The sequence below is a fragment of the Artemia sp. Qi Xiang Cuo genome, chromosome 2 (assembly GCF_049724085.1).
Source record: "Artemia sp. Qi Xiang Cuo chromosome 2, ASM4972408v1, whole genome shotgun sequence".
In the NCBI taxonomy this organism is placed as follows: domain Eukaryota; kingdom Metazoa; phylum Arthropoda; class Branchiopoda; order Anostraca; family Artemiidae; genus Artemia; species Artemia sp. Qi Xiang Cuo.
The window spans coordinates 12,002,667-12,016,312 of record NC_142795.1 but is presented as its reverse complement, the minus strand read 5'-3'; the positions used below and the strand labels follow the sequence as shown (position 1 = coordinate 12,016,312).

The window sequence follows — 13,646 nt, the reverse complement described above, 5'->3', positions numbered from 1 at the left end:
GATCGTTCGTACAGTCCAATTCGCGAATCCCTTATCCCTTTTTGCAAATGTCAATCAAACAATTCTGGTTTTAGCATCATTGCACTTTTCAGACATTTTTCGTTAAAATTTTTATTTTCATATCATCCACACCATAGAGCTACGATCGCAATGAATGGTACTTGTTATCAGAAAAAAAAATGTCAATTGCCAAAAAAAAACCAGTCTAATTCTTTTATACAACCTTGACTATAGTTTCAAAACATGCTTGGCCACTTTGTAGGTAAAGGTCGCTTTTTAAAATGTCCACGTGATACTGTAGTGCATATTCTTGTGCAATTCCATGTATTTTTTCATGCATTTTTGATATCTATTAATGCTTTACTACTACTGTGGTTTTACTATGCTTAACTGGAAGCTTTTCTGCTTAACTGCAACAAATATGGCCATTTGGAAATGACCCCTAATTTTGTTATACTTTTCATTGACCTTTAAACTTCAAGTCATTTAACCAAATAATTCCATGTATGTCATTTTGTTGCTCATGGAGAGTTATATAGGTTGGGCATTGAAATACACTTGTTTCGGTGCCCCCTCCTGCACCTACACAACGAAATAACGCCCCCACTTTATAATGAAATTGAATAAAGTTTTTTTTTTTAGCCGAAAGTAGGGAGTGACATTAAAACTTAAAACGGACAGAAATTATTCCGTATAGAAATTTGGGGTTGTCGCCTCCTCAACCCTTCTGCTCTTTATGCTAAAGATTGACTCTTTGTCACAACTATACTTTTTAAAACAGTAAAAACTTATAAAATTGCTTGTGAATTATTCACCCTCAAAAATTTTCCTTAGCATTCTTTCATTTGAATAAGACTTTAATCTCTATACGGTTTTTCGATCACTCCAGAAATTCTCCCTTCGACGGAAATTATTTACAAGAAAACAAAACACGCGGAAAAAAGCTCCTGGATAATTCCCCCGGAATATCTCCAGATGAAAAATTTGACAAAGAGAATGTAAGAAAATTAAAAAGAATTTCGTATAGTAATTCTGTCAAAAACCCCCAGTGTAACATTTCCCCTGGAATGTTCACTCCCCAAAAATTTCCCTTCCCAAAGAAGATTCTCCCCATAGAAATCCACCCCGAACCCTCCCCCCCCCAAAAAAATGGCTGTATACTTCCCAATAATAAATACTATGTGTAAACAATGGGCTAAGCTCACAACTTGCAGCCCTTCCCCCAGGGACTGTGGGGAATTATTTTACAGCTAGAGACATAGTTGTTAGATTTTTCGACTAGGTTGAACAAAATGGCTATCGCGAAATTTTGATCGGGTGACTTTGGGGAAAAATGAGAATGGGAAGGGGTATAGTAGTCCTCCAATTTTTTGGTCCTTTAAAAAGGGCACAAGCACTTTTAATTTCCGTTCGAATAAGCTCTATCACGATATTCTAGGACCACTGGGTCAATATAATCACCCCTGGGAAGAAAAAAAAAACAAACAAAAAAACAACTAAACACACATCCGTGTTCTTTCTTCTGGCAAAAAATATAAAATTTCACATTTTTGCAGATAGGAGCTTGAAACCTCTACATTAAGGTTTTCTGATACGCTGAATCTCATGGTGTTATTTTCATTAGGATTTCATTAGGGGTGTTTTCCCTTTTTTTGAAAATAAGACAAATATTCTCAGGCTCGTAACTTTTGATGAGTAAAACTAAACTTGATGAAATTTATATATTTGAAATCAGCATTAAAATATGTTTCTTTTGATGTATCTATTGGTATCAAAATTCCATTTTCTTAGAGTTTCGGTTACTATTGAGCCGGGTTGTTCCTTACTTGTAGTTCGTTACCACGAACTGCTTGATAGTTGTTGCGCAATTCTACATCACTACACATAATTTCAAGAAAAATCATGTGAATCAACTTAGTTGAACCAACAATTTAGATAAATATTCGTCTTAACCATTTGTCCTGTACGGAGTATGTGACTTTTCAGGAACGAATGTGCCAGCGCGCGGCGTTACTTCTTCTGCAACTTGGAAGCTCGATGTATAATTTTTTTATACTTCTTACTCGATTGATTACCTTAGAATTTTTTATAGATAACAACTTGGGTCTCCATGGAGCAAAATCGTAATCACAATATTTTTTATCCATTAAAGAGGGTGCTAGAACTATTAATTTCCATTTGAATGAGCCCTCTCCCGATCTTCAAGGAATATCTTATCGGTACGATCTATCCTAAAAAAAAACTTATCCATGATCTTTTTCTGGGAAAAATACAAAATTCCTCATTTTGTAGATGCAAGCTTGAAACCTCTTCAGTGGGGTTCTCTGATATGCTATACTCAATGATGTGACACGCCTCCTATTTTGAAACAATCAATAAAGTTTTCGTTTTGATCCTTGAAGCCATTCCCAGGATGTTGCCGATACGCTACTTTGATCATCATGGCAATACAAAGTGTCTTCTGATCTACCTTTGCTACTTAACCCTGAATAGAAAATAGGTACAATAGAGGTTTATAGTGCAAAAAAAGTGGACTAGAAATAACGACAGTTTTGGTCCCCTTGTCTCCTCCCCACTATTAGAAATTTTAAACTGTGACCTCCAAGCAGATCTCAAGATACTGAAGATATGTTTTTTGATAGCCTGGACACGCGTTGTGTCTTTAGATATACCTCAGTTCGTTCCCCAAGTCAAAATAAAGTGTATTTTAATTTACGACGCTACTTAACCATGAATAGGTTCTAAGTATTATGGCAGCTGATAGCGCAAAAATATTTTGCCATAACATTTGGAGCCGTATCGTATTTTGATCCCCCCCCCCCAAACCCAAAATCCATAATCCGCTAGCCCCTCCCCTTCCTTCTCCTATACTATCGGAAAGTTTCAAGTCAATCCACCAGAGCTATTCATGAAATGTTGAAAATATTGTTTTTTGTTAACCTGGATGCAGATATTCTCTTTTAATCTAATTCTACCCCGTTTCCCAAGTTTAACATGAAGGTCAAGCTGCCCCTACCACCCCCATCCCAGTACTCTCTGTAAGCTTCAACCTAACATCCCAAGCTGCTCCCGGGATATTGCAGATATGTCTTTTTGATGCCCTCGCAACACATACCGGTAGTGTATTTTGGCTTACCTCAATACTCAACTTTGCATAGATTCTAAGTTCCATAGAAGCTTACAGTTTAAAAATTTTTGATGGGTCAGAGACAAAAATTGTTTATCCCCTTCCATCTCCCCGTAACAGAGAAGGTGACTCTTGCCCCACTCTTCCCCACTTCTCCAACAGTGCTCGAAAATTACAACTTCATCTCCCAAGCCATTAACAAGAAGTTACATCTATGCTGTTACAATGACTTAGATATGCATTGTGTCTTTTATTTACTTTTTGACCTTGCAAACAGTCCCTAAGACCCTTTCTGCTAAAAGTGTCTGTAAACATTGTTTAAATTACATAATCTAGAGCCATTGCTCTGAGACTGCAGGGGATGTACCAACCCCAGGGGCACACTAATAAGATGTTTTAGCATTTCTAAATCAAATGTCAATCTCAAAATTTAGCTCCAATATCATGGGACTCGTGTTTGGCCGGATAGCAGAAAGAGGCAGAGGAAAGGACTGATTTCCTTCAATTTACTTTGTGCCATAAAAAAAGCATTAGAATTTTTAATTTACAATTTAATGAGCCCCCTCTAAAGTTTCTATATCAACCCTTCTATGATAAGCTAACCGAGGGAGGAGAATTCTTGGCCATTTTCTGGTTCTTAACGGGACTGTTTCCAGGGGAACCATTTTTTCTGAATTGTAGTCCCTTTGGCCCAAGGACTTAAGGATAAAAGTTTCGAGCTGGTCAGGAAGAATAATTATAGCCCTCTTTCTGCCCCCATTTCTAGGGAAGCAGCGCCCTCATTTTCTTCAGTGTAGCTGTACTACCTTTAAAACAATTTTGATTTTTTTTTTTTCGTAATGGTTAGTCATTTCAGTTTTATGTGTTCTGTTGATTTAAGGTTTTTTTTACAGACCTAGAAGATAAACTGAAAGAATGTGGTGATGCAAGGCAGAGACTAATTGTTACCGATGGTGTATTTAGCATGGATGGTAATGTTGCACCTTTACCGCAAATCTGCGATCTTGCAGAAAAATACAAAGCTATGGTTTTTATTGACGAATGTCATGCAACTGGCTTTTTTGGAGTAACTGGCAGGTAAAGCGGCTTCATAGCTTTAATTTGAGTTTGCTCAGTTAATATAGTACCTGGAGCACGACAGCTTCGCTTCCGGGCCCTGACATCGGCACACGGAAGGCTTGTATATAATTGACTGCTCAATTTAGCAGTAGCATAATCATCGTGTTATTCTTTAGCATTAAGTCCTTCCTGTTAATGCATCATACCTCCTGTTGCAGCTCCATGTTTTTAATACATAAAAAAAAAATTCGTTTTACGTCTTTTTTCTCTTGGAATTCGTTGTGATTCTCACTGTTGCTTCTCTTCTAACTGTACATTTCATTTACGATTCAATGTGATCATCCCTGTCACATATATTTTTTAGCCGCAGCTTGATTTTTGTCCGTTATTTTCTTTTAGTATTCGTTGTGAAGTTTGTCGCCACCTGTCTTCTAGCCACAGATCTTGTTGTGTTTCATTTTCATGCATCATTCCTTCATACAGTTTCCTATACCTTTTGCCTTAGCTGTTTGGATTCATTCAAAATCATGTATATTATTGCATGACGTCATAGATACAAAAAAAAACTTCTTTCCCATCTTTTCTCTAGTCTTTATAATTTGGCTTTAATTGCCTTTTTATATAATTCAGTAAAGACCAGGAATTTCCCAGCGCCTCTATTCTATGACATTTCTAAATTACCCGTTGGTACAATCATCGTTTTATTCTCTCTTTTTCAATTCATAGGGTGTCAAATCAGATATTTCAGTTGAACTAAGAAATTAAGATGTAAATTTAATTTCTCCTTCCTGTTTATCCTTTACAGATTTAAGACAGCACATTCCTTATTCCATTGTAATTTCTGAAATTACTATCTACATTAAGCAGTAGCATAATTATCGTGTTATTCTTTAGTATTGTCACATTTTCGTTTGCAATTCAATATGATTTTTGCTTTTTCTTTTCCTTGCCTTTTCTTTAGCTGTTCAGAGTAATTTATTACCTTGTGGAATTTTACGCATGTCATAGGTATTAAAATCAATTCCTCTTCCCTGTTTATTCTTCACAGATTCACACATACTAAACTAAGACGTTCATTCATTCCATGCAATTTTACTTTGTCGGCTAACCGCAAATTTTGTTGTGCAACATTTTCGTTTGCAAGTCAATGTGATTTTGTTGTTTCTTGTTCCATGTCTGTTTTCTGTAGCTGTTCAGGGTTATTTGTCATCTTTTTTAATTTTTTGTGTGTCATAGATACTAAAAAGGACATAACCATTCCGGGGGAGAAAATGATGTAATTTATGACCTTAAAACGTGCTCATAAATATGACGTTACTCATATGAGTTTTTTTTTCAAAATTAAGGCTCTAGACAAATTTCCTCAAAATCGCGATCTATCTAGATCTTTTTTTTTAAGGCCAGAAAACCTCAGGGTGCCAATTTTCAAAAAACAATATTGAGCCGTTTTCAAGAAAAATACATTTATACACAATTATTGCTCGTTTAAAGAGAGTAGATAGATTGATATACTGTCTCTACTTGTGACCGCAACTGTTTATCACTGCAACTACTTACGATTGTCATGGGGACTACTTGCAACTGCGACTGCAAACTCTTACAACTGCGACTACTTCTGACTGTTCCTACGACTACTTGCGTCTGCGATTGCAACTGTTGGCGGTTGTGACTGCAATAGTGACTACTTGCGACTGCGAAAAATACTACTCTGATTGCGAATGTGACCGCGACTGCTACTGCTACTAGTTCTACTATCCAACTGAATCAAAAGAGTTTAAGTGGATTCAGATTTTCAAATCAGCAATATTTCAGTAACTACTAAGGGTACTAAGTTTAAGCTTTCAGAGAATGTTTAAACTTCCAGAGAACGTTGAGGAAGGTGTTGCACAAAATGAAAGGACACTACGTACATCCAGGCTGTCAAAAAGGGTATTGAACTAGATCAAAAGACATTAAATGTATCCAGGTTTTCAAAACGGCACATCTTCAGTGTTTAAGAACAGTTAGGGAAGGGTATTAAGTTTAAACATTCAAAGAGTGTGAAGGGGATGTTCAACTTAAAGATAATATTTACGCAATGATTTCTAAAAGGGTGTAGGGGCAATTCGTTGGGAACGGCTAAAATAATTAAGTTGAAACTTTAAGAAAATGTCAATTTGGATGTTGAACTAAATCAAAAGACGCCATATGCATTCAGGTTGACAAAATGGCATGTCTACAATATTTCAGGAACAAGTAAGAGAATTAATTTAAAATAAAATTTTGGAGAATCTTGAAGGGGGGGGGGTTGAACTTAATAGAAAGACACTGAGTGCATCCCGCTTGTCAAAAGGGCGTGTCTTCACTATTTCAGGAAGGGTGAATGGTACTTAGTTGAAACTTTCATGGAGTGCTCAGGGGGATTTTGAAGTAAATCAATAGAAGCTATGTGCATCTAGGGTGATAAAATAGTAAGTACAATATTTCAGGAACAGAAAGGGTATTTAGTCAAAACTCTCAGGGAATGTTGAGTGGAATATTGAAATAAATCAAAAGACACTATTTCTATTCATATTGTCAAAAGAGTGTATGTGAAGATCAGATAGGATATCAAATGTGAACCTTCAGGGAACGAGAAGGATATTGACTAAAGCAAAAAATAAAATTTTGAACCTTGAATTAATGATATTTTCTTGAATTAATATCATGATATGTTAAAATTTCAGTCTATTTTCACTAGATCTTCCAGTTATCTTAATGATTATAGTGATTTATTTTTATTTTCGTCGGAGTTAAAAGATATTAAACCATACTGTTCAATATAATGTATATATATATTTTTCATAAAGCGCAAATGATACTCAGGCTTTATAATTTTTAGGGTTAGAGGGTTAAGAGGGTTAAGTAGCCAAGCTCCTGTTTGTAGTAATTTTAGTTCGTTTTAAGTTCATTTTGGATATTCACTTTAATCTGTCATTTCTTGTATTTGCTTACAGTTTGTTACTATAAACTGTCTGATTCAAGGCCCTCTTAAATGTAAAAAACAGGCTAGTACTTTTTCCTTCAATCCCTGTGTTTGATATTGAAGTTTAATATCAGTATAAAAATGCTTAAATACTAATAAACCATCCCTAAAAAATGCACCTCTTCAAATAGTTGTTAAGAAAAAGAGGTTGGAAATTTCAGTAATGAATTATAGATCATCGTTCCCATGGTTTTTAAGGGGATTTCTTAAGATAAATCTTTTTCACATAAGGATGTCTCCCATGGAAGGTAGCAAGGAGGTCAGGGGGTCAGGGCCTCTGGGAAATAAAAGACATTAAGAAACGATGTGTATCAATAGGAAAATGAGAAATTTGCCCTGTATAATTTTGGCAGAAACAAAGCCTCTTTTTGGGTTCACGGTCCCTCCTCCTCACTTACTCGGAAACTTCCTGGCAGCACCTATGATGGAGAGATAAAAAATGTTGGCACACAAATATGATTATTAGGGCTTCATACACACTTCCCCTCCCTTATCTACACAGTGATCCTCCAGATCGCTTCCCTAGTAGTTGACCTGCCATTGTATATGTATCACCGTGCATAATCAAACAGTTCGTGGTAACGAACTGTAAGTAAGGAGCGACCCGGCTCAATAGTTACCGAAACTCTAAATAACGAAATTTCGATACTAATAGATACATCAAAAGAATCAGATTTCTATGTTAATTTCAAATATATAAGTTTCATCAAGTTTAGTCTTACACATCAAAAGCTAAACGCCTGAGAATTTGCCTTATTTTAGAAAAAAGGGGGGAAACCCCCTAAAATGCATAGAACTTCAATGAAAATCACACCCTCAGATTAAGCGTATCAGAGAACCCTGCTACAGAAGTTTCATGCACCTATCTGCAAAAATGTGGTATTTTTTATTTTTTGCCAGAAGGAAGATAACAAATGCGTGTTTGTTTGTTTGTTTGTTTGTTGTTGTTTTTCCCAGAGGTGATCACATCGACCCAGTGATCCTAAAATATCGCAGGAGGGCTCATTCGAACGGAATTTAAAAGTTCTAATTCCCTTATTAAGTGACAAAAATGGACGCTAAAGTTTGACTCTGTCTCACAACTCTATTTTTTAAAACAATAACAAACTTTAGCGTAAAGAGCGAGGCGTTGAGGAGGGGATAGCCCCTTTCATATACTAAATAATTTCTGTTCGTTTTATGTTTCAATGTCGCTCCTTACTTTCAGTTTAAAAAACTTGTTTTTTTTATTTAATCAAGATCAAATGAGTCATCTTAGTTAAATGAACTTTTAAAATAAATGAATACATCAATCGTTTATTTTGCGTTTTAGATACATTTTGAACTATTTGAAACTGCTGCATGAGAGTTATTTCTCCTATATACTAAATGTAAAAAAGGTTTTTCAACTGAAAGTGAAAAGTAACATTAAAATTTAAAACAACATAAATTTTACTGAATATGAAAGGGTCTGCTGACTCCTCAACCCCTAGCTCTTTACGCAATTTTTTAGATTGCTTTCAAATTATCCCTATGCCAATTCAACAGCTTTTGCGTTTGAGCAGTAGTTCTTAAAGTATTGGGACAAAAAGTCAGACTTTATCGTAAAGAACAAGAGTGCAAATCTTATTTATTTATTTTGATTTCTGTTCATTTTTAGCAGCATGCCCAGGGTTACCCTAAACGTGGAGAGGGCTACCCCTACCACCCCCTCAAATATGAAAATTCAAGTCCAAATTTACCTTTTGCACAGCCATGCCTTGAAAAAAAGACCTCATTTACTGAATGTGCTTTTAAAAATAAAGTGTAGTTGTCCAAAATAAACAACTATCTCCCCAATATGAGATAACATGTACAAGTATGGTAATATATTGCGAGTTAATGCGTATTATCCTAAAATGACATTTAGAGTTAATTAAACATATATATATATATATATATATATATATATATATATATATATATATATATATATATATATATATATATATATATATATATATATATATATATATATATATATATATATATATATATATATATATATATATATATATATATATATATATATATATATATATATATATATATATATATATATATATATATATATATATACATATTTATATATATATATTTGTGTAGTTATATATATATATATATATATATATATACTACACATAGCGAGTATATATACTCGCTTTTTCTTATGTCTTTTTTCAGGGGAACAGAAGAATATTTTAACTTATCTGGTCAAATTGACATAATTAATTCGACGCTTGGTAAAGCTCTAGGAGGAGCAGCAGGTGGATATACTGCAGGGTCGAAGGCATTGATAGACTTACTAAGACAACGTTCAAGACCTTATTTATTTTCAAACGCCTTACCTCCTCCGGTTGTTGCGTCAGCTTCCAAGGTAAAACCAAGCAGTATTTTTCTAGCGTAGAAAAATCTTAAATTTTTCGAATTTAAGATTAACCTTATTCTTAAATTATTCGAATACTAGGCTCCGTTTCTATCAAAGAAAAACCTCTTCGAAAAATGTAGTTTTTCCCTAAGACTTCGGGTTAAAACGAAATAAAGCTCATGATGGATCACGCCACGTCTCACGAATGAAGGATGACAGGCTCAGTGGCATCAATTCACAAAAATTTAGGAAGCAGGTAAAATTTATTCTTTAACATCAAATGGGAGGGGTAAATTTGTTGTTTTTTCTTCAGTGAAAATATCAAAAGAGATATTTGTAATGAAAATACCCCGTTTTTTAAAATATGTTCAAAATTAGTTACTTTAAAAGTGAGAAAATTAATGTCACTTAACCTTGTTGAGATAGCTAATAGTTGTTTCAGGGTTGAAGTTTTCCCATCTTGTTTTAAAATGGGTAAAACCTATTTAGAAAGGTGGTGATAAACAGGATTATTTCAATTATCGGCCAATTTCCCTTTTGCCGGTCCTTTCTCGAATAATGGAAAAGTTGCTGTATTGTAGGTTGAATTTTTTTTATGGCAAATAATTATTTTTTTAGCAATCAATTTGGATTCCTTAAATTTTATTCGACGGAGCATGCTCTTCAGCTTATGGTGACAACGGTAAACGATGGATTAGATGGCAACATGAAGGTGGCTACATTATTTTTAGATATACTGAAAGCTTTTGATACCGTTGACCACCAGATTTTGTTAGGGAAGCTTAGGAATTGTGGTGTCCGTGGTATGTGATTAAGCTATTTGAATCTTATCTAGCAGATAGGTCAATATTTATGGAAGTAGGAGGTATTGCTTCTAGCCGTTACCCAATCCAGTGGGGTGTTCCTCAAGAATCTCCACTCGGTCCACTGTTGTTCGCTTTTTATATTAACGATCTATGCAACGCTTTGTCTGGCCTAACAAATGACCTAAGTTCAGATTTTAGAACGTAAAAACTTCAGAAAGTGCTCATTTGATTGGAAATTTAAATGGCTAGTTCCCTTTTTAATAGTCGAAAGGGATTCTAAGGCAATTGACACCCCTTCCACGCTCCCCATTTCCCCAAACACATCCAATCCAAATTTATATATAGCCATTTTGTTTAACATAGTTGAAAGTTCTGGAAATTATATATTTGAGCAGGACACTCCCCCACAGTCTTCAGGGTAAGGGTTATAAGTTATGCCCTGGGGGCATATATGGTTCTTATGGAAGGAATGCTCGTTTAAACTTCAGAGAGGGCTCATTTGACTGGAAATTGAAAATTCTAGTTCACTTTTAAGCGTCAAAAGATATCGGAGGATAACCAGCTTCCCCCACCCCAAACCCTTATTTCCCAAATGCATCCAATAAAAATTTTAAGATAGTTATTTTGTTAAAAATAGTTCATAGATCATATAACAAAAATTCTGGTGTCGACACAACCCCCAGGGCCCGGGGGCAGGCGTTGTAAGTTTTGCCCTGGGGGCATATTCTTACTTGTACTTGTAGCAGGAATCGAGCATCTCCGCTCTCCCTGGCGTCCAGTAGCTTCGTCATTGTAGTAAACCTATAGTCTCGGTCGTTTGCGAGTGGCTCAATCGATTCGAGCCAGGATTTTTCCCATCTTCGTCCATACTTGTTGAAGCCACCGATTGAGTATAGGTCAGCCTTGATGCAGGCGAGCCACGTTTTCTTTTGTCCCCCATGTCGCTTTTTCCATCCCGAAAGAGGTTTACATCTGAGGCCTTTATGAACAAAGGTGTGGCGTGGGCGGCAAAGTGTAAGGCCGAACCATCGGATTCTTTATTATTATTATTATTATTATTATTCATTTATTGCCCGTCAAAAAAGGTACAAAAGGTACAGTAGACGGAGTAATCACTAAAGAAAACAACAAGAAAAAAAAGAAGAAAAAGAAGGACACAAACACACATTGAAAATTCAAATACATGAAAAAAAAATCTTTTCATTACATTAATACGAACAATGATGCTCGTCAAAAAAAAGGCACATATACGGAATAATCACTAAAATGACAAAAAAAAAATAGAGAGAGAGAAAAAAAAATCATTACATGCATTACATTAATACAAAAAAACTATTGTGAACAAATTGGTGACCCTGGATGATGAAACTTACTTTGAAAACGGGATACAGATTTATTAATGCTAATATTAGGGTCAGATAGCTTATACAAATGTATAATTTTACGGTTTCTTGTTCAAGGGGGCAAATGTAGAAGATATTTAACAAGTCTGAAGAAGATGGATCGTAGCTGTTTTTTATATGCAAATATAAAGAATTTCCAGAAAGAAGCAATGTAAAGTAGATGTAGAAGGGCTCTGGCGTTATACATGGATGCTAGAATGTAACGGTTGAAACGTAGTTTTCTTTTTACGATTACAGCGTAAGAAATGCTAATTCTACGCTCAACGTGAGAAATCAGCAAACGACGTGTGTGGCCTATAGATGTGCCAATTGGAAGGCCCAGGTATGTAATATGGTCTGCGGGTTTAACGAGAGAACCGTCCATATTTAGGAGAGAAGTAGAGGGATTTCGCCAATTGAAAAAGGATAAATTCAGATTTCTCAGGATTAAAAGACAGACCGATTTTTGAATATTCATCTTTGAGGATTCTGAAATTCTGCTCAATGCGCCGGATCGTACGGCTGAGATTCAAGATGTCATCAACATAACAAATAAGAGACATATCGATTCTCCCAAGAATGCATGAAGGAAGACACTTTGCCTGAGCTTCCAGGACACTATTATTGAAGAGGGTTGGGGAAGTGATAGCTACCTGTTTAGTCCCTTTCTTAACGAGGACGGGGTACAGAGGATTCACAAGCATATTCGAGGGATTCGATGAGTTTGGTCTCACACGAGAATTAATACAGTTATATTGGGATTGATGAAGAGCCAATTGCAGCGGAAAACGGGAAGGGACTTTTAAACGCGCTCTTAGAGTCCTGTATAAATCCCTAAGAACACGGACAACTGATGGGTTGACGCCTTGCCTTGCCATGCGAAGAAGCATGGACGAATGAATTAAGGAATCGAACACACGTTTAACGTCATGTCCGGTGAGGATCATACTTTCTCCCGAAGATTCAGCGTCGGCGAGGGCAGTAAAAACTGCTGTAAGAGCATGATAACAGCCAATATTAGCCTGAAAACCGAATTGATATGGGGGAACGTAAAATTTCTGTCTTAGCTAATCAATAAAATGGAACTCAAAAAGTTTACATGGCATAGTAGAGACGGTTCTGGGGCGGAAGGAGGAACATTGCAGCTCAGATTTTCCTATTGTGGGAATCGGAGTCAAATCACCAATTCAGAACGAGGATGAAACAATACCTGTAACAAATATCATTTGCATGAGAAGGCTAAGGGGACGCACCAATAGATAACTTCCATTAATGATGTGTAGAGTGCTCACCTTATCTATCCCACAAGACGCTTTCTGTTTAAGTTGTGATATGGTTTTTATAACAGCGTCACAAGTAACCACAAAATTTAGGTCAGGAGATTCATCAATGAAGTTGCAGAGCTTGTCACAAAATTGTAACTTTAAAATAGGATCAGGCTCAGAAAATTCATTTGAAAAATGGGATATCCACTCGGACAAAGGAATGTCATTCGGGTCTGGCAAATTGGAGGAGATAGTACGAGGTAATAGCTTCCACAGTAGATCATATGAATTCCTGACCTTCTCAGAGTAAAGGGTCTGCATTTTAGATTGATGATGGGCAAGTTCCTTAGCAAAAAATTTTTTTGACACTTTTCTCAGTTCATTGACTATTTCTTGACGGGGGCATAGGCAATCTCTCCATAATTTGTACCAAAATTTAGCACGGTCACAAGCTTCAGACAGCGCTAGGTTTCCTGACCATCCGGGAACTTGGGTACCAACACGTATTTTTTTAAGAGGAACTGCCCTTTTTTCAGCACACAGAAGTGCATGGCAGATTTCTGCGGAGTAGATATAAAGAGTTAATCTAACCTCATTAATGTCTTTATTAGAATACT

General features: G+C 35.8%; 1 protein-coding gene across 1 annotated transcript in view; it reads left to right on the top strand.

Annotated features, from left to right (window-relative positions):
* Gcat (Glycine C-acetyltransferase) overlaps positions 1 to 13,646 on the top strand; it is a 121,450-nt gene that overhangs the window by 88,764 nt on the left and 19,040 nt on the right. The window contains exons 6-7 of the mRNA XM_089107981.1: positions 4,021 to 4,204; positions 9,393 to 9,585. Coding sequence (XP_088964107.1) covers positions 4,021 to 4,204; positions 9,393 to 9,585 — 377 coding nt within the window. The remainder of the gene's footprint in view (positions 1 to 4,020; positions 4,205 to 9,392; positions 9,586 to 13,646) is intronic.